Genomic DNA, 22,283 nt, shown 5'->3' with positions numbered 1-22,283 from the left:
CCCCCAACATCTGCAAGACTCGCCACACAGCACCCCATCCCACCCTAAGGGAGGTGGGGGTGGCAGGGGGTCCTCCCCATCCCAGTGCCAGCACCGGGGCTCACTTGTAGATGGGCATGGCAATGTGCTCCATGAAGCTGATCTGCAGCTCGGGGATGTAGGCCTTCTCCCGGTCCATCATCTCAAGCGGGCTGTTCCCCATGGCTTTCTCCTGCATGGGGGGCAAGGAGGGTCAGTGCCAGTGGTGCTTTCCCCCCATTCCCAGGCAAGGCTTCTCTGCTCACTGCCCACACCTCCATCCCATTGATGCTTTCTAGGAGCATTGGCCAAGCCCAGCCCTGTTAGGTGGTACCTACCAGGTCACCCTGGGAGAAGAACTCCTTGTAGATCAGCTCCTGCAAGAGACAGGTGTCAGCACAAGGGGTGCAGCCTGGGATGATACCCCATCCCCACTGCCCTCCAGATTCCTCCCCACAGCTCTGAATCAAGCAGGGATGTGGTCTGGCTTGGAGGGACTGGGTTCTGCATGGTCCAGGGTCCTGCATGGAGGAACCCACTCCATGAGAGGCAGGTGTGTCCCTGGGGATATGCAGGTGTCCTAGGTGGGTTGTGAGGTGGCACTCAGGGGGTTTAGCTCCATCATGGTGTGGTACTCACTGCAATCTTCCTGGTGGTCTTCCAGCCCTTGGTCTGGTCAGATAGGTCACAGGAGGTCATGAGCAGGCAGAGCAGCAAACTGTGGTGCTGCTTGTTCTTGGGGTCATATCCCACTGTGGGCAGAGTGTGAGGCAGGGGTTGGGATGGGAAGCTCAGGACAGAGCTCCATAGCCCCCATCATGCCATATGTGAGCACTTTAGGGACAGCCAGAACCTTCTGTGTCATGTCCCAGCCTCTATCACCCCTGAAGTAAGAACCTCCTGTGCCACCTCCCAGCCTTGGTGGGGTGAGTTCCTACCACCCCTCAAATCCCAATCCCAATCCCAATCTCCATCCCAGGATCTTCACCTTCTGCCATTTTCTGGAGATCCTTGAAGATGCGGAGGTGGTGGGCCAGGTCAGTGGCTAAGATGATGTCCCGCATCAAGTCCAGCATGCGCTGGTAGTCCTGTGGGCAAGGCAGCTGCCGTGACCAGCTCTGTGCCCCTGCCAGCTCCCACATCCCCTAGGATCCAGGGATGGGGAGCAGGAGGTCTGGAGAGGATGCAGGGGCTCAGCACGGGCAGGGGGTGGCATGAGAGAGGTGTTAAGGTGGAGGGCTCACCTTTCTGGAGAAGTGGTCAAAGATGTTGCAGCCTTGGCTATTGAGGATAGCAATGGCTTGGGCAAAGTGATGCCTCTGTGGGAGAAGCCAGGACCATGAAAGCAGGCAGGGAGCAGGCAAGGATGCTGCCACGCAACCAGAACCCAGGAGTGATGGACAATGAGAGATTTGGGGCATCTTACCTCCATGACAGAGCCCTCTGAACTGTAGAGCGCAGCCAGGACTGATTTCTGCAAGGTAGAGCAGCCAGAATGATGGAACTATGGGGTGAAGACCCCCACAGCTGTCCCCATACCTCTCCTTCCCCCTTGCCCATCCCAGCTCTGGGCTCAGCTCACCGAGGCCACCTGGAAGGAGTTATTTGTTCCTCTGTGGTCCAGGTCATGGCACATGCAGGAGATGAAGAGGGCAAAGATCTCGATGTCTCTGGGGAGGGAGAGGAGGGAAACTGAGGCAGGCAGGAGAGCAGGGAGCACCCCAGCCAGGCCAGGGGTTGGAGAACAGGCGCAGGGATAGCACCTGGCCTTACTCCAGGTAGTTAACGAGCTCCAGGTTCTTGTAGAGCAGGTAGCAGAAGTGGGAGACGGAGAACGCATGCATCCAGTTGTGGTAGGGTGGGTCACGGTACCCCTTCTTTACCATCAGGCAGAACCTGGACAGGGCAAAGCCATGCAGGGTGGGTCTCACCCCACAGGGACCTCCACCTTGCCAGGTGTCTACCAGGCAGGCACAGGCATGGGGATGGGGATGAAGATGAGGATGGGATGGGGATGGGACCGATAGGGACAGGGAAGACAGACAGTTATCTGCATGGGGGTGGGCATAGGGATAGGGATGAGGATTCAGACAGGAGACAGAGAAGGTGGACTGTGATGAGAAGGTGGATAGGGACAGGGACAGGGACATGGGTGTGGACAAGGATGGGGAAGGAGATGGAGGGGATGAGATAGGTGGATGGGGATGGAAATGAGGATGGAGACAGGGAAAGTGGACAGTGATAAGGTCTCACCTGGTGAGCGTCTGACGGTCCATTTTGTAGTTGTTGATGAAATTCATGTCTTGGAGCATGCTCAGGATGGCCTGGCAGAAGGGATATGATGAGTGGCAAGGAATGACCATGCCAGCAAGGTTCCCCACAAGTCACCCCTCCCCCTGCTTAGCAGGAAGATGCTCAGACGTGCAACCCTTCACCCCAACACCCCAGCACTCCAGGTTTAGGATATATGACCTGACCAAGGCCAGGCAGGGGATGGTGGCAGTTGAGAGTTGTCTCTGTGGTCCTCACCATGGAGGTGTCATCCTCAGGCAGTGAGCGTGGTGTGTAGGTGAAGCTGGCAAAGTTGGGGTCAATGGTGGACACGGGCTGGATGCCCTCACTCAGCAGTTTGGTGTACTCATCATCAGACACCTGCAGGAGCCATAGCCAGTGACCCACACTGTGACCAGGTCACCAGGTTGTCCCAAAGGCCACATGAACCTCTCACCAGCCAGTGAGAGCAGAGAGCCCTAGGGTATCACCCAACCACCACCCAACTGTGTGACCACCCTGGGATAAAGCGTGGGGGCACCATGCTGGCAGCAGGGGTCCCCAGCCCTGTCCTTGTCCTCATGCTACCTCACCTTCATGTGGTACATCATCATCTCATTGGCCAGGTGGCTTCGGTACTGTGCCTCATTCACCTTCTTGTACAGCAGGGACTGTGGGGCAGGATCAGGATATGGGAGTGCTGGGGGTGGGCAGACACCCTCCAGCACCCCAAAGCTCACCCTGGCACCAGAGCACATCTTTGTGCTCATTAATTCCCTTCCCATCTCATGGCCACCTCCGCTTGTCCCCAGAGAATAGGTACCACACAAACACATCCCCCCATCCCCATCCCTCTGTGCTGTGGCAGAGCTGGGAGCCCACCTTGTGTGTGACACCCTCCAAGTGGAGGACCCCTCAGTACATACATGGGCGATGCTGATGCCGCAGTAGATGGAGAAGGCAGTGGCCAGGTCCTCGTCGAACTTGCTGAACCAAGGGCCGTTGATCTTGTTGACCAGCTCTGCCACCCCAATTACCTCTGGAGCAGAGGGGGGACAGCAGGGGTATCAGGCCCTTGTGCTGGGAACAGGATCATGTCTGTATGCTGGGGACAGCACTGTGTCCGTGCGCTTAGGACAGGGGTGTGGCCAAGTAGCAGGGACAGTGGGATGGGGACAGCATGACACCCACATTCTGGGGACAGTGCCCAGGGGCTGGGACAGGTTCATGCCCAGGGACAGTACCACGTTCATGGTGGTGGTACATGATCATGGACAGGATCGTGCCCACATGTAGGGTACATGATTATGCCCATGTGCTCAAGGACAGTGCTGAGTGTCTGTATTATGCCCATGGGCTGGGGGACAGTGCTGAGTGTCTGCACGGGGACAGGATCATACCTAGGGACCATGCTGAGCCATGGACTAGGATACTGTCACGTTTGTGTGCTGGGGTCAGTGCTGTGTTTGTCTGCAGGGGGACAGGATCACACCCAGGAACTGTGCCCTTGTGCCAGGAGACAGCACTGAGCCCAAGGGTCAGGACAGGACCATGCCCACATTTATGTGACAGAATGCTGCCCTGATGCTGGGGACAGGACTGTGACTGTGGGACTGGGACAGGGTCATGCCCATGTGCTGGGGCAGTGCTCTGCCTACAGGCTGGGAACAGAATGGTGCCCATGGGCTGGGGACAGAGCGGTGTTCACATGCTGGGGACAGTGCTGAGCCAGGACTGCGCCCCTGTGCTTGGACAGGATTCATGCCCACAGGCTGGGGATGATGCTGTGCCTGTGCCTGCGTGCCAGGGACAGTGGCATGTCCACGTACCAAACCACCATGTGCTGACTAAGACACCTGCTGTGCCAGACCTGTGCCACCCTCTTCCCAGTGTGCCCCCATCACTCTCTCACCCTGGCTCTCATTCTTGATGGGGAAGCAAAGGATGTTGCGGGTGCGGAAGCCGGTGCTGTCATCCACCCCACGGTAGAAGAGCGGGTGTGAGTAGGCATCCTTGATGTTTAGGATCTTGCCAGTGGTGGCCACGTGCCCAGCAATGCCCTGGTCTGCTGGGATGCGGATCTCGTAGCTCTGTGGGCAGGGGAAGAGGATCACCAGCAACCCTGGGGGGAGGGACACAACCCCAGGCCCCCCAATGCCATCCTGTGCTCACCTCGTCATCCACCACTCCACCATCGAACACCTTGGCCACCAGCTCGTGACTGAGCCGGTCCAGCAGGAACACAGAGCATCTGCAAGACACACCGCTGCCATTCTCACCCCCAGGGGGGCTCAGTGTCCCCCCTGTGTCCCCTCACCCACGTGCCCCACCACTGCCACTCACATCTCAGCATTGCTGAGGTTCCGGGCCTCCGTAATGATCTCCTGCAGCAGGACAGAGACATCATCTGCAGGGGTAGTGAAGGGTCAGGGACCCCCAGCCAGGCAGCACTGCCCCCTCATTCCTCACTCATGCAATGAAAGCAGAGGGGAGGGTTTAGCTCAGGGTCCTGGCAGGAGGTCTGGGAGGCACAGAGGGCTGGGGGCTGTGTGGGGCATGTGCACGTGTGAGCAGCATGTACATGCATGCAGCAGTGCACACACACAGCTGCACACGTGCACACGTGTTTCTAAGAGCTCTATGGTCATGCTACATGCATGCATGCAGCCATGCAGCATCAGTGCATGCCAGGTTCTGTGCCAGCTCATATCACCCTTCTGTTACCATTCCCCAGCAAGGGGACAAGGTTCTCCCTGGCTGGGGACAGAGACCCCATTGCCACCACCCTCCAGGGCTGGGGTTGGGGGGTGGTCATCCATTCCCCATTCCACTCCCTCACCATGGGTGCTCTCCAGTGCACCTACCCAAGTGGGTGAAGAGGTTCTTGGCCACCTGCAGCAGGGCCTGAGGGGACAGAGAGAATGCCATTAGTGACTAGTGCAAGATGTGGCACACACACGCATGTGGTACGGCCCTGCACATGCTCACCTGGCACTCACACTTGAGCTTCTGCTCCTTCTGGAAGGCCAAGGTGCTCGTGAGCACTGTGGAGGTGTAGCAGAAGCAGTGCTGGATCTTGTGCTCATCCGTGTCTGTGTAGCTGGCGAGGGCACACCTCAGTTGTCCATCCCCATCGGTCCCCCCCTTCTCCATAGTGACAAATGGTCCAGCACCCCAAAAGTGAGGGGGTGCAGGCCCACAGAGAGTCCCAGCCAAAATGCTGCTCACCTCTCCCCACTCAGTTTGTTGAAGGCGCAGGCCAGTGCCACCACCTGGGAGGTGGCCCGGCTAATGACAGGGACACAAAGCATGGAGGTGACCTCACAGCCCAACATGCTGCTCAGCTGCTTGTGCTCCTCCTGCAGGGAGAGGCAAGATGGGGCTAGAACCAACACCTCTGGCCCACTCCAGGAAGCCCCATGGGACACTGGGGTGACACCCAGGTCCCCAGGTGTGCAAGGTACACAGCTGGTACCCACTTCACTGATGTCCTTCAAGGTGATGGGCTTCTTATCCTCCACCACCTGCCCCAGGCGCCCAAAGGTAAGCTGCAGGGAAAGGGAACATGTTAGTCCATGGCACCATTGCCCACCCCTCTGACCTCCCAACCCCTCACCACCTCCCCCTGCTCACTGAAAAGCTGATTTCCTCATCCAGGACACGGTCCCCCACCACCTGGAAAAGATGGGAAGGAGTGGGTGCCCATGAGGAAGACACCATGTCAGGGGGTGACTGCAATCCTCTGTGGGGGTCAGGGTTGGGGACTGTCCCAGTGGCACCTACCTGGCAGAAGAGCTGGTGGTTGTCCTCAGAGACGAGCAGGAGGCAGCAGCACAGAGACTGGGTCTCCTGCTTCAGCTGGGGAGTAAGGGGAGGGTCAGCACCCCAGCCTGCCCCGAGCACTCCTCAGGTAGAATCCAGCCCCTCCTCTGCTTCCCTGTGCCCAGGGCGCCCACACATGCCACAGAGAACTAGATGTCTCCCCCCAGAACTTCCTCCCCATGACTGAGCAGGTTCACTCTGGAAACTACTGATGGCAAGCGGAAGGAAGGCTGTTCTGTCTGGACACTACTGAGAGTAATACTGAGGTACAGAATAATAGAGAGCAGGAGAAGAACCTGTACGTTCTCTTAAGGAGTTTTTGGGAGGAGAGTGGCACGGTTAACTCTGGAGTCTACTGATGGCTGTTAGAAGGCAGATCATTCTGGTCACTACTGATGACTCTCAGCCAATGCCTGAGGCTTTACTTGGCTTTGGGGGATTTTCTTGTTTTGAAATAAAACAGGGCTCCCTGGTGTGCCCTGGAGCTGGGGGCAGATGGGGACAGGGTGGAGCAACTACTCACGTAGTTGATGACCTTGAGCTGCAGGGAGGCGGCATCCAGGTCATACAGCTCACCTGTATGAGGGTCACAGTGCTGTGAGGGGCTGAGCATGGCTTCACCCTGCCCACACAGCCCACCCTTCCCAATGTCCCCCCACTCACCACAGAGCTGCAGGATCTTGCAGTCTAGTTCATTATAGCTGCTGTCAGGTGCCTTCTCAGGCTTGGCCAGAGAGGTCTGGGAGGAGCTGGTGGAGAGGCTGACCTGGGGCCAGGGCTGCAACTTCTGCAGGGCTTGCAGGCGCCGGAATGCCACCAGGGCCTGCAAGGTTGGGCAGAAGGGACAAGGAACAGCAGGGCTGGGAGAAAGGGTGGTAGGTCCCCAGGTGGCAGATCCACAGTTCAGAAGGAGTCACTCACATGTCTCTCTAACGCATGCAGGTTCTGCTCATCTGAGTCACTCAGCTGGCCACAGTGTACCTGGAGCAGGAGTGATGTCAGGACCCTCACGTCCAGGTCCTGTCCCCAGAACCCTGCCCACGTTCCTCCACTCACCAGGATGACGCATACCACGGCCCCACAGTTCTTGTCCACCAGCGGGATGATGAGCACTGCAAGCAAGAGAGTGTTGGTCCCAGGTGGGCCCCAGAGACAGCCCGGAGCTGTGGAACTCATGCATGTCCCCATTTAGTCCTGATGTGTCATAACCCACCCAGCTAGGCAGCCAGTCAGCCAGCCATCTATCCATATTCTTGTCCCTGAGAACATCCCTCAGCCCCAGGGTTCACTGTCCCTCATGCCTCCATCCTGCTTCTGCCCACCTGTCGATGCATCCAACACTCACCCACACACTGTTGTTTCAGACACTGCCTCTTACCACCCATGGACAGACCATCCATCCATCCATCCATCCATCCATCCATCCATCCATCCATCCACCCATCCATCCATCCATCCATCCCATCCATCCTCCATCCCATCCATCCATCCATCATCCATCCATCCATCCATTCCTCAGCTCCATCCATCCATCCATCCATCCATCCATCCATCCATCCATCCTTCCATCAATCCATCCACTCACATCTCAATCCCCCTCCCTACCTATGCCCATACCCCCATCTATGTCCACCAAGCCCACCCTTCCCACAGCTCCCACCTTGTGTGCCAGGGGCCAGGGGCGCTGCCAGGGGTCCCAGGTGCTGGCCAGGGAGCTCGGCAGGGAGCAGCCCCCCACATTCCAGCCGCTTCTGCTTCTGCACAGCATCTCTGTGGGGACAGGGATACTTTGAGCACCCCCTAGGAAGGTAAACCCCCAGGAAGGGGCAACCCCTGGGCAGAGACACCCACGGGATAGGGACAGGCTCAAGGACTGTGCAACACATGTGCGTATGTGTGTCCCTGCAAGCATGCACAGCCCCTGGACACAAATGTGTGTCTTCCTGCACACACGCAGCCCGTGGCAACGTGTGTCCCTGTACATACACATAGCCCCTGTGCATGTGTGCACATCCAGGATGGGAAGGGAAAGCGGATGGCCACAAGTATGGAGATGGAATGAGGCTGGAGATGGGGACAGGGATGGAAACCCTCCTGCCTTCCATGCACGTGCCTGTTCGTGCACAGCAGCTGGGCCACATTTGTGTGCCCGTGCCCAGGGCTGGGGAGGCGGCCGAGCTCACCTGAGCTTCCCGTTGTGCGGCAGCTCATGGGGGGGGTCATCGCAGAGCAGCCGTGTGTCCCCATCCAGCAGGTAGATATAGACATGCTCCTGGGGGAGAGGGACAGCACACACGTGTGCGCAAACGTGTGTGCACACCCGCGGGTGCACAAGCACATATTCACAAATACATCCCTGCTCACGCACAGAGTCACATGCAGGTGTGCGCACGTGCCTGTACACGTGTGCACCATTCACACTCAGCCATGGCTGGGGGGCCCCATGAAATGGCACTGGCACTATGCCCAGCCACCACTAGCATCAGGGTCACCACGATCAGGGCCACCAGCACCCTGGGGCCACTGTGAGCACCAGAGCCACATCACCCCAGGCTGAACCCCAGCATCAACCAGCATCAACCAGCAGATAATCCACTCTCTACTCCCTCCTGGGCTCCCCACAATCCAGGGGGTCTCAGCAACCCCATAACCCCCACCCACCCAAGGAGGATGCTCTGCTCCACATTCTTCCCAGCCCCCCAGGGAATGTAGATGCATCCCCCACCTACCACAGCGGGCAGCAGAGTGACAAGGGCGTGGCGGAGGGCATCACGCAGGGTGGTGGCATCAAGCGCAGCACCCAGGCTCAGTAGAGCATCCTGCAGAAAGACAAGAGCACAGCAGGGGATTACTGGAGCTTGATGTCCTGGAGAAGGGCACTGCAGCACCCATCCTCTCTGACCCCTGCCATGGCACGGGTCCTTCTGCTCCCAGACCCCTTGTTGTGGCCTCCAGTCTGCCTGGTGCCTTTTGTGGAGCCAAATCCTCCTGTGTTGGTCAATGTCCACCATGTGGGGAGGGGGGAGGTCCCTAAAAGGGAGAGAAGGCTTTGGCACTGAGCCACACTGCCCTCTGTGCTAGCCATGCCATAAAGCACCAGTGGGAAGAGAAATGGGACAAGGAGAGGGATTAAAGCTCATCTGGGGATTACAATCCCATGGAGGGACAGAGGTGTTAGGATGGACATAAGGAAAAACTGGGAGAGCACAGGGGGCTCTGTGGTGTGACCCTCCCAGCTCTGCTCCTGCCTCCAGCCCTTGTCTGGGAAACTGGGATAAGGATGATATTATGATGGAAATAGCAGATGCTCCAAATCAGACACTAGATAATGGTGTTGGGATTTGCTCCTTCTCTGGTCCCAGCTTTGCCAGGTGGCTCCAGGCTCTGTTCCTGATAACCAGACCTGGGGACTGTCATGCACCCCATGACTCCATCCAGGACAGCAGCCCCTTGCAGGGCCATGCTACCCACCCAGCCTGGGAGCATACTTGGCCATGGGGTCAGATCCAAGTGGCACTGGGAGCGTGGCCAGTGGTGAGGGTGCTTCCAGCTGAAGACATCGGCGCTGGATGTTATTCCAACAGGGCCGCATCTCCAGTCACTTACTCACACTGGAGACACATGCACTGTAGAATACAGCCAGGCCTCAGACAGGTGGCTGTCCTGCCATCCCTCTGTCCCACCAGATGCTCCAGTGTCCCCCCCGGGGCAGGGGAAGATGGGGCACAGCCTGAGTGGATCCCTTGGGTCTGCTTGGGGCATCAAATGCCAGTGGCATTTTTGGTGTGGGAATGGACAGGTGTCAGCTGGATATGGGTGGTGGCTTTATTAGGCCTAGGAATACAGGTCCATCCCTGAAACAGTGAGGGGAAAGCTGTAGGAGATAAAAGAAGATGTTCCCAAGCCAAGGAGACAGCAGCAGATGCTGGCAGGGGGATTTGCAGCCTAGAAAGAAGGCAGAGAGAGCGAGGGTGGGCTAGGAAGGACATCACACTCCTTCCACTTATCCCACTCATCCTGCTAAACTGCTTCTCCCACTCATCCTGCTCATTCCACCCAGCCTATTCACTATATTGATCCAGTTCATCCAACTCATCCCATTTGATGGCTCATCCCACTCACCGGCTTGTCCCACTCATCCTGCCCATCCCACTCACCCTGTTTGTTCCTTTCATCCAGCTCAACCCACACATCCCACTCAGTGGCTCATCCCATTCAATGGCTCATCCCACTCCTTCCACTCACCCCACTCATCCTGCATATCCCACTTGCTCAGCCCATTAATTCCATTTGTCCCATTCATCCCACTCCCAGTCCACCTCCTCCAGCCCAGAGCAGAGGTTTACACCAACACCCTCACCTGCTGTCCCCAGCCCCGAGGATGCTGCAGACTCACCCTGGGGACTCTGCTAGGACAGAGCCTGGGCCTAGAGCCAGCATAGCCAGAGTGACTGCCACAGCCATGTCCTGGTTACTGCCATGGACAGGCTTTCCCTTTGCTGTGGAGTCCCCTGTGTCCTACTCCCAGCAATCCATACCATCCAGGCACTACTCCAGTTTGGGTGGGGGCTCCTTCGGATCCATCACTACTCCACAGATGTCGGGGTCTTTGGATGAGGCTGCATTGGCACACACATCCCCAGCACCAGTGGAGAAATGAAACCATCAGCCACCCCATGCCTGTCACCAGGAATGTCTCCAGGACCCACCAAGCCTTCTACCTGCACCCAGTGGGGACCACAGCTCTCCCAGGGACAGCTCCCAGCACCTGCTCTGCATCCCAGTTTCTGTGGAGGGCAGAGCTATGGTAACACTTCTCAAGTGGGCACGGGGTTAATTAACTTCATTAAAACAGGAGAAAGCATAGAGGGATTGTAATTCCTAGCTGCTGGAGCAGAGTCCAACACCCTCATCCCAGGGGCTGCACACCCAGCAGCTCTGGAGGGAAATGCTGTCTGAAAATGGGCATGGAGAAAGGGCTTCGGAGACAGATCCAAGGACAGGGTGTGGAAAGGGGACACAGCATGGCACTGCTGACAGCCCCAGGAGCTGAGAATGCTGCTCCTGCAAAGCAGGTGAACAGCACCCTGTCCTGTCCTGTCCCCACGATGCACACACGTGGCTCTGTGAAGTGCCCACCCATGGACTGTTGCCACCTTTTCTCTGGCCTGAGAGGACAAGGCTACTGATGTCACCCTGCCAGACTCCTGGAGCTGACACGGTGACCCATGGGACCTCAATGCTGGCAGGAATTTTGCCAGCTCTCCTTGGCCAGCATCCCATGGTGCAGTGCAACACCAGAGCCATATCTGCCTCAATATTCCCACTGGAGCCAGTGGAAGATTCATGACACCAATTTATCTCCTTAGAGTAAGGGTTTGTCTCTGATCCAACACAGACCCCCCAACTCTAGCAAAGCCAAATCCTGCCACAGACCAACCTCCAGAGCACTACCTGCTCTCTCCCTCATGGAAAATGGCCCTTTTCCTCCCCTCCTTTTTTGCCCCTCTTTTTCCCTTTGGATAGCTGCAGAAGCATCCTGTCCCCATGCGTGTGGTGGTGGAGACCCCCAGCACAAGCTCCCAAGCCTGCATCCCAGGCTTCCATAGATCCTGCTGGGATTTAAAATCAGGTATTTTTAGCAGAGGGAATTTACCAACAGTGAAAATATGACTTTTTTCAAGAGGATCAGCAACATCTGTCCTCTGACCCCCCCACCACCAGCAGCTGTGGAAGCTTGGTTTGTCCTCCCTGGCACCCCCATCTCCTCTGGATGTTTATGAAACAGAGAAATCCCATCCTGGCCAGCTTCCTCTCCAGAAAGGTTCATTTCACACCTGCCATGCGGAGGGTGGGGCCTAGAAGAGGAGGACACTGATGTCACAGGGTCTCAGGTCTCTGAGCTTGCACCCCTTCTCCTGGTCCTGCTCCTGGGAGATGAATGGAGGCTCCCCCAAGGGTGAGGAGGAACCTCCTGGCAGTAGGTAGAGGCTGGATCCAGTGCAGTGAGGCACCCACTGGGATGTTCAGCCCACTTGAGGTTACCTGGACCTTGGGGTCTCTCTCTGAGGGGGGACACACCTGAGCACTCAGTGAGTAGAGTTGGTATGAAGAGAGCTGAAAGCTCAAAACCGGGACCTGCCACACACTGGACACCTCTTTAACCATGGGAAAACAGGCACGGAGAGCCAGGCAGCAATACCAGGTGCCTAGGAGCATCTGAGATGAGAGAGCTGAGCAGAGCTGTAGGACCTCCACCCTGCCTGGCAAGGGGATGCTGGGCTGGGGAGGCCCCAGATGGATCCTGACGTCGCTGCCAGAGCACCCATGGGTGCTGGTTCTACAGCGGAATGCTGGCAGCAGCCCAGGCTTCAGTGGCAGACTCCTGCCACAACCCTCCCCAAAGAAGCTCGAGGAAATGAATCATCTCCCTGCCAAGCTTCCAGCCCAGCTTTGCTGTAAAAACTCCAAGTAAATGATCTGCCAGAGGTGACTGCTTGAGCTTGAGGCATCCATGATACAGTGAGCCCTCAGAGCTTACTCGGCTCCTGCCCTCCAGTGGGACCTTATCCATCTGTGAATGCAAGGAAAATGAGCCCAATTAATTTTGGCAGTGGATTAGTCTATTAGCCCCTGTCTGAGCAATCACCTTTGGGATGGAGCTGGACATTGCTCTGTCTGGACAACTTCACCCCCAGTTGCAGGCCCCAAATCAAATTAGAGCATCCAAGATGCTGAGTGCACAGCTCTTGGTGCCTGGTACATCCCCCTACCCACAGCCCATGCAGATGCTTCTCAATGGATTTTACAGGTTCAGATTGCAAAGGGATTGGGATGCTTGGGAGTGCAAAGCACAACAAGGAGGAGTCTGGGGCACAGCAAAGGACCCCCCTGCTGCCTGTCTCACCAGCCCCAATGTCTCTCACAGAGGGTTTGCAGTCTTCAAGGACAGAGTGCTCCCCAGGGAATTCCCTACCAAGCAGAGCCCTGGATGAGGAGGGTGGCCATGTAGTCACCTTGTTGCAAGGCTGAGAGCCAGTGCTGGGGGCTCCCTCCCACTGTGGTCTCTTCAGATAGGATGCATTTTTAGCCACCAGCCTCTGGATCTTGTTACATTTGACAGGTGAGAAGCAAAATCCTGGGAGGCAGCCTACCTCCACCCTCACAGCCCCTCACCACTCCTGGGTCTCACCCAGAGGGTGCCTGGGTACCTGTCCCTGTCCAAGGGCTCCCCATCCACCACAACGCTGCAGGCAGACACACCCATCCTCTCTCCCATGCCCCAGCTCTGCCTTTTCCCAACCCTTTCCCCTTCCCAGGGAAAGATATGGAGAAACTTTTTCCCCTCCTGCCTCCCCTTCAAGGAAGAAGATGATGTTCCAGGACCCTCTTTTGCCCCCCCACCCATCACACCCAGAGCTGTTTCCAAGTGCATGGGGACAGATGTCCCTGCCTTTGTCACCTCTCCAATGCACGGCTGCAGAGTGACAGCACCACGGGGAGCAGCTGATCCCCCTAGGCCCCCAAACCGAGCCACAGCTGCCAGCAAACACCCGGCCTGCACCCGCACCACCCTGCCCAAGCATTTGCCGAGCAATCTGGCGGCATTAAAAATATCCCAAAATATCCCTGAGCCATGATTCATCCTCCTCTCCCACCTCCAGCAATGCTGAGCCGCCCCAGCCCCGTCCAGTTCTGGGGGGCTGCTTTCCCCTGGCTGCTCGGCCTCGTGCTCCGGCCACGGTGGGTAAATATAGCCGAGCTCTGTCTGTGTGTTGGCAACGCCAGGCTAACAACCAAGGGGCAGGGCCAGGCAGGAGATCACCAGCTTCTGACCCTGGGGTATGAATGGGGAAACTGAGCTAAGGAGCAGGGAAGCAACTCCTGAAGGCAGCACAGTTACCACTCTGTTGTCACCAGCTGTACTGTGGGCAGAGTGACACTGCTAAAACCCTGTCACCCCGTCCCTGTTCCCTGCACTGCTCCTTCTTCCCGGCCCAAAGGCACGATTTCCCAGGGAATCCTCCCCACAGAGCTGGGGAATAGAGACAGCAGCCCTGTTCCCACCCTCCCCCCACCCCGGAGCATCCCTGAAACCCTTCAGCTTTGCCACAGGTTGTCACACTGCTGACACCCTGTCACCCTGTCTCTGTCACCCCCAGCACTGCTCCAGGCTCCTTCCCTCTGCCCCACAGTCACAATTCCCCAGGAAATCCTCTCTGTAAGGGTGAGAAAACAGAGGAAGTATCTCTAGTCCCCCAGAGAAGAACCCCTGATAACCCTCCAGCAGTATCCCTGGAGCAAGGTCCAGGGCAACAGAGGATGGAGGGATGGATGGAAGGTAGAGCTGGCAGCTCTGCCCAACTCCAGCTGGGAAGCCATCCATCCATTTCCTCCCAGCACCGCTCTTAGTTCCAAATTACATTGCTTTAATCTAATCAGGCAGCAACAACCTGTAACACGGTAGCTCCTTAATTACCTCATCTTTTCCAGGGGGATAATGAGGGCAAACAGGAAGGAAACACTTCTGGGATATCTCTTGTCTCCTCATGGTCATTTGCCTGGGGTCCTATTGCAACATGGATGGGAAGCAAGGGCTGAGGTGCAGGACCCTGTCATGGAGCTACCCTGGCACCCAGTGATCCAGGCTGAGGCTTCCAAGGGCTGGAGGACACAAGTCTGTGGAATTAGCCATCCCAAAAATTCACACAAGTAGCCCTGCATGCCTACCTCAGTTTCCCTTTCTGTGGAGGTTTCTTGCCTCAGTTTCCCTACCAGCAAAGGGTCATGGCCATGCAAGACCTGCCTGGAATGGCAGTAGAGTTTGGTTTAGGTGGAATGAAGAGTACTGAGCCCACTGTCTCCCTGGAGCTTAGTGCATCCCTTACCCCCTCCTCCTCCTCCTCATCCTCACCCACACATCAGCCTCGCTGGAGCCTGGCATGCTCACACTGCACAGGACATTTGCACAGACCATTTGCACATGCAGTTTTGACAGCCTGGAACCAGACAGATGCCACTCCCTGAGGACCCCACACATTCTGAGTGGCATGTTTTGCTGAACCAAGCAAATTTCCTAACCTCTGGCAGCTCACAAGCCCTTGGGGTGCTCCTAGTCTGTCCTCCCACATCCTGGCCTGGCCTCCCGGGGCCAAGAGAACTGGGCTGGAGTCAAGGTTGCTTCCTGTTGATGTCCCTTTGTCGGGCAGGACAAATCGGGACAGCAGCCACAGTCCTCAAGGATTTCCGTCCCCAGAACATCGTGGCCTTCTTGGAACAGCTGGCTCGGCCACTAGCCTAATGATCTGTCACTAGTTTGTCACTAATTAGTTCACTATTCTAAGAGAAGGTGGTGAGGGCTGGGGGCCTCACTGTCACTTGTCTCTAAGCCACGTCAGAGAGGGGGAAAGGGACCCCACTCAGCCCCACGTCACTTGTCCCTAACTCATGTCAGGGAGGGGCACATGGACCCTCCTACAGCAGCTACAGGGAAACTGCCCCATGGTTAGGAGAATCACTGGTATGCAGGTGCCTTCACCCCAAAGGACAGAAACATCCTGGCACCCAGCTGGCACCAAGCTTTGGGTGCTGGCAGTGGCAGTGCTGGGAGAGAGGCGGCATGATGTGCATTCCTGGGACATGGCATTGCTGGAAAAACTTCCCTAGCATATAGTCCCCTTCCCACCCACACTGGCTGGGTTTCCAGGACTTTCCTAGATGTTTTCTGGTGGATTAGCCATGCAGGGGTCTCAGTGCCTGGCTCTACTTGCGACCATCATGGCAAAGCTCTGGGGATGAAGCCAGAGAGGGCTTGGGGGACATCTAAGTCCCCTGGGGGGATAGGAATCAGTGGGATGGGAAAGGAGATGCAGCGTTCCCACATCCATCCGTGCATCCCCTCCTGGTATGGCTGGCGCTAATGGGATCTGCACAGTGATTAGGGACCTCATTTATCAGTCTCTGATGGGATCTGGGAAAATTGAATTCCTGGCCATCTGCAGCTGGGGAGGAATTTGATTTGGGCAGTGCTCCGGAGCAGGGTGTGGGGGGCTGGGGGCTGCCAGAGCTGCCCCCACCAGGGGATTCCACTCTGTCTGTACAGGGACTGCTCTTATTTTCCATGCCTGAGAGGGTTTGATGGTGGGATGCAGCTCTTAATTGCCGTGAAGGGGTCTAGGAATTGGGGGTAGGGGGGAGGGTCTCACTACTCAGATGGTGAAATTGAGGCATGGCCAGGAGAAGACCAAAGCCCATTACAGGGCAGAAAGAATCACAGTGCTGGTGTTTAATGGGTCAGCACGCAGACAGGGGTCTGGCCTCCAGCCTCCCCTTATCTAGGGTGGGGGTTCCAAAGTTGTGGCCAGAGCATCCAAAGGTGCCAGACTCCCTGCATCTGCCAGAGGCAGGCCAGAAGCAGTGATCTCTCCTGCACCAAGAGGAGGGAGACTCGAGAGCTAGCTCTATTCCCTGGCATTTTCCACCCCATGGCTCCCTCAGGCAGGTCCCCACCATCCTCTCCCCCACATCCACGGAGTGGCTAGGGTGGGTATGCAACAGGATACCCAAATCCTTGGACTCAGCTCCCAGAGGACCACCCTCCAGACCCAGGCTTGCAGGGGATCCCAGCCCACCACCTCCCTGCTAAATGTCACAGCTTGACTCCAAAAAGCCAAGGTCACCCACGGGGCCTATCCCGTTCAGGGGGAAGATGCCACCATGTCATCCTGCAACGGGAGGATCCTGTCCCAGCGTCTCACTGCCCAGGGTGCAGCAGGACTAATTCCCTCTGTGTGCAGCAGGACTAATCCCCTCCAACTCATTCTGCTTGGGGTGCAGCAGGAACATCCCCATCCCAGCTCCACTGCCTGGGGTCCAGCAGGGTACTCCCACTTCAGACCTCCCTTCCCAGGTGATGTCATGAGGCATGAGAGCACTGGAACGTATATCCCAAACCCCACTGCCCCTCAAAAACCAGCACCAGGCCACTGCAGTGCCAGCACAGGCTGATTCCACTCCTGCAAGCAGTGACTCCTCGACCCCTGGCCTGTGGGGACCGCCTGGCTGGGAAACTCTGGGGTGCACCCACCGATCCCAGTTTGGGGATCCAGCTCTACCTCCCGGCCCTCTGAGTGTGGGAGGAAGCCAGCCCTGCTGCATGTAATGGAAAGAAGCCGCCACGGCCCTTTCCTCCCCTTTATTGCCCTGCTGATGTGTTTGTGTCTGCCAGAGGAAGCGCAAGGACAAACGCCCGCATACGCCTGTCCCCTCACTGCCCTCAACAGGTCCTCAGCCCACTGAACGTGGCTGGGCCCACACAAGGGGAAACTGAGGCAGGAGGAGCCCCACGATGCTGGCTGAAGCCCCCCCAATCCCTGGCAGGTCAGTAAAGGTGCCTGAGTATCGTCCCCCAGAGCCCCCTCCCAATCCCTGGGGACAGTGGGCGCCTCCCCAAGCCCCTCCTGCTTCTCCAGGCTGTGAACACGTATCAATTACTGCTTGATTCATGATCCACTCTGCAGGTAATTGCATTGGAGCTCATGGCAGGGAGGGAGAGGAGGAACAGACGTTCTCAGCTTCACCCCACTGCAGGGTGTTGCAGGGTAATAATGCCACAAGCCCTGTATGCCCCATATATGCCCCCCTAGGCTCAGGGATGGGAGTTCCAGATGCAGTCAGTGCCCAGAACACCAATGGGGACAGGAGTCCTGTGGTATTTTGTGGGGGATGAGCTGTTCCTCATCTACCCTGCGCTGGGATGTGCTGAAGAAAGGGCAGGATCCATCCCTACCACTCACTCCTCATACATCCTGAGTCACATCCCATTGCCACAGCCAGGAATGGCTGGGGCTGCATCTTGGCCCCACAATGTGATCCACTCCTCCTCATCGCTGCCACTCCAGCACTGGTGGTCTGGGAGAAAACCAGTCTGCCCACTCCCCCCCATATGGGTATGGGTGTGTTTTGGCCCCCCCAGGCTGGGAGCTGTGGCTCCCTTCCCCCCCTTCCCCCCACCCCAGATCCCCTTGGGGGGCTGTGTCCCGGATTCAGAGCCTGCCCTGCAGTCAGCGCCCTCCTAGGTCGGGGCCAGAAGGGTTCTGGAGGGCTGGGACCGACAGGGATCACAGGGACCCCCATAGCACTGCACTGGGCGGTGAGGAGTGTCGCATCCCACCCCCGTGCAGAGCGACAGCTCCGATGTCCTCAAGCCGCCACCTTCCCATCCGGAGGGGGAGGGTGGGCTCATTTCCCCCCCGCCCGGGGCACACTGGCCCTGCTCAGCTTCTTTCTCTCCGTCAGCAGCTTTCGGCAATTTCCCAGAGAGCGTTTCCTTCCCTTCGTTTCCCAGCTTGAATCTCCAGGTCCTCGCTCCTGTCTTGAACCCACAGCCCCCTGGAACCCCCCAAGCAGCTGTACCCGCAGCGGGACCAAGGCCGCGGTTCTTACACCCAAAACCATCGGCACGCAGGTCAGGGATCCATCCAGGCGAACAGGCAGTTGCAAGAGGGGAAGAACCCCCCTCAAGTCACCCCCTCCCCAAATTTGGGTGCGCTCGAAGGTGCAGGAGCGGGAAGGACCAAGTGTTTTCCCACCCACATACTGGGATGCAGCCTCCATCTCTCCAAAATGTGCAGCTGGTGTAAGGAGGGTGGGGGGCTCAGAGCTGAGTCCTGCTGAGGGTGCTGAAGGGGCTCCGTCCTTCCCAGCACACCCACCCCGAGGTCTGGCGGCAGGATGGAATACGCAGCCGAGCTCTTGAGGCTCCCACTGCCAGAGGGGCGAGGGGACACAGGGAAGGGGGGACTCCAACCCCCCAGAAAAACCGAAACCCCCAGACATTCCCAAGCACATCGCACCCCAAACGCCCCAGGACAGAATGGACCCCCAGCCCGAGGCCACAGATCCCCCGGGACCCCCAGGGTATCCCTTTCCCCAGGGTCGCTCACAGTGTCCTGGAGAGTCCCCATGGCGCGGCCCGACTCCTGGCACGGCTGCCGGAGGGCGTGAGGGTCCCCTCGGGACCGGGCCGGCCCCCCCTCCCTGCCAGTCCAGCCCATTTCCTCCCGGGATCCCGCCGGGATCCGCACCCCCCAGCCCCCTGCTCCTCCCTGCGGGAAGCCCAGCGTGTGCTCGATCCTCGGGGTGCGGCCGGGGGTGGGGGGTGTGGGGGGCGGGACGGGGACGACGACACAAAACGGCACCGTCGCCCTCCGCCTCGGGAGCCCCCGTTGTGCCTCAGTTTCCCTGTCAAGCTCTCCCCGTTGGCGTTCAGAGCCCCCCACCGAAAAGGGGGAGAGAAGCGGGTGCAAAGGTGCTCGGGAGAACCCCCTCCGCCCTTGGTGCGGGAAGGGATGAGGAGTCCGAGCACGGCGAAACGGGAGCCCCGACTCCCAACCCCGCCCCACAGCATAAACACGGGGACCCCCACCCACCCCCGGGACCGAGCGGGAGGGGAGGTCGTGGGAATGGGGGTCCCGGGGGGAGAGGAGGCGAGTCGCGTGTCGTGGTTTGGGAGGGGAGGAGGGCTGAGGGTCCCGGGTGGAAGAAGAGGTGCTTGGGGGTGGGGGTCCCCAGTAACAGGGCAGGTGAATCGAGTGTCCCAGGTGTCAGGGGACGTGGGTCGGGGTCCCGGGTGGGAGCGGAGGCGAATCTGAGTTCCCGGGTGGGACGGGGGGAGGTGGGTTGAGGGTCCCAGGTGAGATGGGTGATAGCTGGGATTGGGGTCCCGAATGGGAGGGGATGCGGCTGGGGATGGAAATCCCGGTTGAGAAGAGGAGGGTCCCGAGTAGGAGGGAGGTGCGGGGGACCCCTCGGGGCGGAGGTCCCGACGTCCCTACCTGTAGCGCCTCAGGGCCGGGAGCGGCGTCCCCCGCCCGCAGGAACCCGCGGCTGAAAAAGCGAAGGAGCGCGATGAGGAGCCGCGGCACCATCCCGGCACCATCCCGGCACCATCCCGGTCCCGCGCAGCCCCGCACCGCCCGCGGGATGCGGGCACGCCCCCGCCGCGACACGCCCCGTCACGACACGTCCGATCGCGACACGCCCCGCACCTGCTCTGCGGGGCAGCGGCCCCGCGGGGCTCTAAGGAGCGAGGATGGGCGGGGGGTGAGGGGTGCCGGGGGGATCGGACATCACTGTCCAGCGTGGGATGGGGGTCCCCGGCGTGGGGCGGGTGGTCCCGATGTGGGAATGGGTCGGGATGTCACTCCCCAGTACTGGGAGGGGGTCAGGAATAGGAGTCCCAGTGTGGGGTGCTGAAGGGGAAACCGGGGTGGGGCGGGGGTGCCCATGTGGGGAGAGGATCAGGGCGTCGCTCCCCAATTTGGGGAGCTCCGCTCTGGAGAGCGGGGCTGGCAGTCTCTCCTTGTGGGGCAGGTGCCGGGTGTGCCGTCACGGGTCTGGTATTTGGGAGGGCGACAATCTCCCTCCGTGTTAAACCCTCCCCTCTCGGGGATCGGGCCAGGAGTTTCCCCCTTCCCCTTCTCCCTTCTGGGGCATGTTTCACCTCCCAGTAAAACGACCCCTCCCCCCTAAAAGGCTGCGCCTCACGTTTGGGTTGGGGCGGTCTTCCCCTCATCCTCCCTGATGGAGGGGCCGAAATCTCATCCCATCCCTTGCCCTAAGGTAACTCTGATGCAGGGCTCAGTAGAGAAAGTCTTCCCTGCCCCCCATCCTAGAGGATACTGAAGGGGGTCCTACCCAGCAACCCGCTCTTGGATAGGGGGGAACCCTCATCTTGGGGACACCTTATAGGGTCTGTTGGCCCCTACCCTCCTATATTAACCTTCAGTGAGGAGTGCCACCTCCTCCCCTCCTCCGCCCCGACATAAGTACCAGGATTTCGGGATGCTGTCCCTATCCCAATGGCCCCTAGGAATCTGAATGGAGGGTCAACGTGCTCAAATCGTCCGTCACACGATGGCCACACGCCACACGGTGAGAGGGACACCGGCAGTGCGACAATCTCCATCTCTCCTCCTCCGGGCAGAATAAGAAGTTCTGGTCTGGGGGAGGATGGCCTGATCTTCCTCCGTATTCCGGGACTCCCTCCCGTGTCCCTGCACCCCTATACCCTCGCCTCTCCATGTCCCTGTGTCTCTGCATCCCTGTGTCCCGCTCCCTGTCCAGGCACTCCCGTGTCCGCGCACCTCTCTGTCCATGTCCCCAGGGCGCTCCTCAGGGACAGGGTGCTCTGAGGTTTGGCTGGGGGCTCGTAAAGGACTCGAACCTTCTCTCATCGTCTCTCAACCCTCCTTAGGACAGGCGGTGATAAGGAAATGCCACCTCGAGGCGGGGGCCAAGCATGGTAGGATTTAGGGACACTCCGCATGCTACGCCCTCCACCTCGCTCCCGGCACCCCGACCCGCAGGATGCCGGGCCGGGGAGGCCGGAGGAGGGTCAGGGTGGCCCGTGGAGCCGCGGGGACATCTAGTGGCCAGGGCCACCAGGAGCTCCCGGCCGGTCCCGGACATTCTGCCCCAGCCACCCCGGCCTCCGGTGGTCCTGCCCTGGGGGCGGCACAGGGCGGCGGGGGTGGCACAGGATCATGAACCCCTCAAGCCGACGCAGCCCCCCCAGAGCAGCGCCTGACAGTGCCCATCTTTCTGACGGGACAGCACCAGAGCCGCCAGATCCCCAAAATCAGGGTGTGGAATCTCCTGCTATGGGTTCACCCTGCTGCAGGTACCAAGTGTCACCCCAGCCCGGCCAGGTCCTGCTGGCACGGATGCGGGTCCAGGGATCCGTGAATAAAGTAGGTGGGAATAGCAGGTGGGGCCAGCAATGGGGAAAGCCCCAAGGAGCTGGGTGCTGGCAGGATCCATGTCCTGGCACAACCCTGTCACCAGAGCTGCCCACGGAGCAGCTCACAGCCAGCACAGCTGCCCAGGGAACACAGAGGCATTGCTGGGCACAGGGACACAGCACGGAGCTGTCCCTTGTGCTCGCCCAGAGGTGCCCAGGGACAGGGGGTAGGACAGGGGTGCAGGGACACAGGAGCTACAGGGACATGGCAGGGGAGGGGCTGGGGGCACAGGGGTGTAGGCACAGAGGCCTGGGGACAGAGAGTGAGACACAGGGACAGGGGCACAAGGAAACGGGGCACAGGGACTGGCAGTGTAGGGACACAGGAGCACCTGGGGACAGGGGAATGGGAGACGGGTGCAAGGATGCA

The 22,283-nt window shown here is 58.8% G+C and overlaps 1 protein-coding gene across 2 annotated transcripts in view; it reads right to left on the bottom strand.

Moving 5' to 3' along the window:
* Window positions 1-22,283, bottom strand: part of PDE2A (phosphodiesterase 2A) — a 43,446-nt gene that overhangs the window by 3,127 nt on the left and 18,036 nt on the right. The window contains exons 2-30 of one of the 2 annotated variants that reach the window (XM_021532453.3): window positions 19,947-19,998; window positions 8,841-8,930; window positions 8,295-8,383; window positions 7,772-7,881; window positions 7,168-7,223; window positions 7,033-7,092; window positions 6,775-6,934; window positions 6,635-6,687; window positions 6,073-6,147; window positions 5,923-5,964; window positions 5,769-5,837; window positions 5,518-5,648; window positions 5,278-5,389; window positions 5,154-5,193; window positions 4,633-4,696; window positions 4,462-4,540; window positions 4,202-4,379; window positions 3,216-3,328; window positions 2,883-2,960; window positions 2,548-2,670; window positions 2,272-2,342; window positions 1,792-1,914; window positions 1,601-1,688; window positions 1,445-1,492; window positions 1,263-1,337; window positions 1,007-1,106; window positions 658-770; window positions 357-395; window positions 105-211 (exon numbers count right to left, since the gene is read on the bottom strand). In XM_021532453.3, coding sequence (XP_021388128.2) covers window positions 105-211; window positions 357-395; window positions 658-770; window positions 1,007-1,106; window positions 1,263-1,337; window positions 1,445-1,492; window positions 1,601-1,688; window positions 1,792-1,914; window positions 2,272-2,342; window positions 2,548-2,670; window positions 2,883-2,960; window positions 3,216-3,328; window positions 4,202-4,379; window positions 4,462-4,540; window positions 4,633-4,696; window positions 5,154-5,193; window positions 5,278-5,389; window positions 5,518-5,648; window positions 5,769-5,837; window positions 5,923-5,964; window positions 6,073-6,147; window positions 6,635-6,687; window positions 6,775-6,934; window positions 7,033-7,092; window positions 7,168-7,223; window positions 7,772-7,881; window positions 8,295-8,383; window positions 8,841-8,930; window positions 19,947-19,998 — 2,538 coding nt within the window. Of the gene's footprint in view, window positions 1-104; window positions 212-356; window positions 396-657; window positions 771-1,006; window positions 1,107-1,262; window positions 1,338-1,444; window positions 1,493-1,600; window positions 1,689-1,791; window positions 1,915-2,271; window positions 2,343-2,547; window positions 2,671-2,882; window positions 2,961-3,215; window positions 3,329-4,201; window positions 4,380-4,461; window positions 4,541-4,632; window positions 4,697-5,153; window positions 5,194-5,277; window positions 5,390-5,517; window positions 5,649-5,768; window positions 5,838-5,922; window positions 5,965-6,072; window positions 6,148-6,634; window positions 6,688-6,774; window positions 6,935-7,032; window positions 7,093-7,167; window positions 7,224-7,771; window positions 7,882-8,294; window positions 8,384-8,840; window positions 8,931-19,055; window positions 19,206-19,946; window positions 19,999-22,283 lie in introns of those variants that run through there. The other variant, XM_077790941.1, reaches the window with a different exon arrangement.

This window comes from Lonchura striata, chromosome 2 (assembly GCF_046129695.1).
Source record: "Lonchura striata isolate bLonStr1 chromosome 2, bLonStr1.mat, whole genome shotgun sequence".
Lineage (NCBI taxonomy): Eukaryota > Metazoa > Chordata > Aves > Passeriformes > Estrildidae > Lonchura > Lonchura striata.
This window is presented reverse-complemented; position numbering and strand designations above follow the sequence as displayed.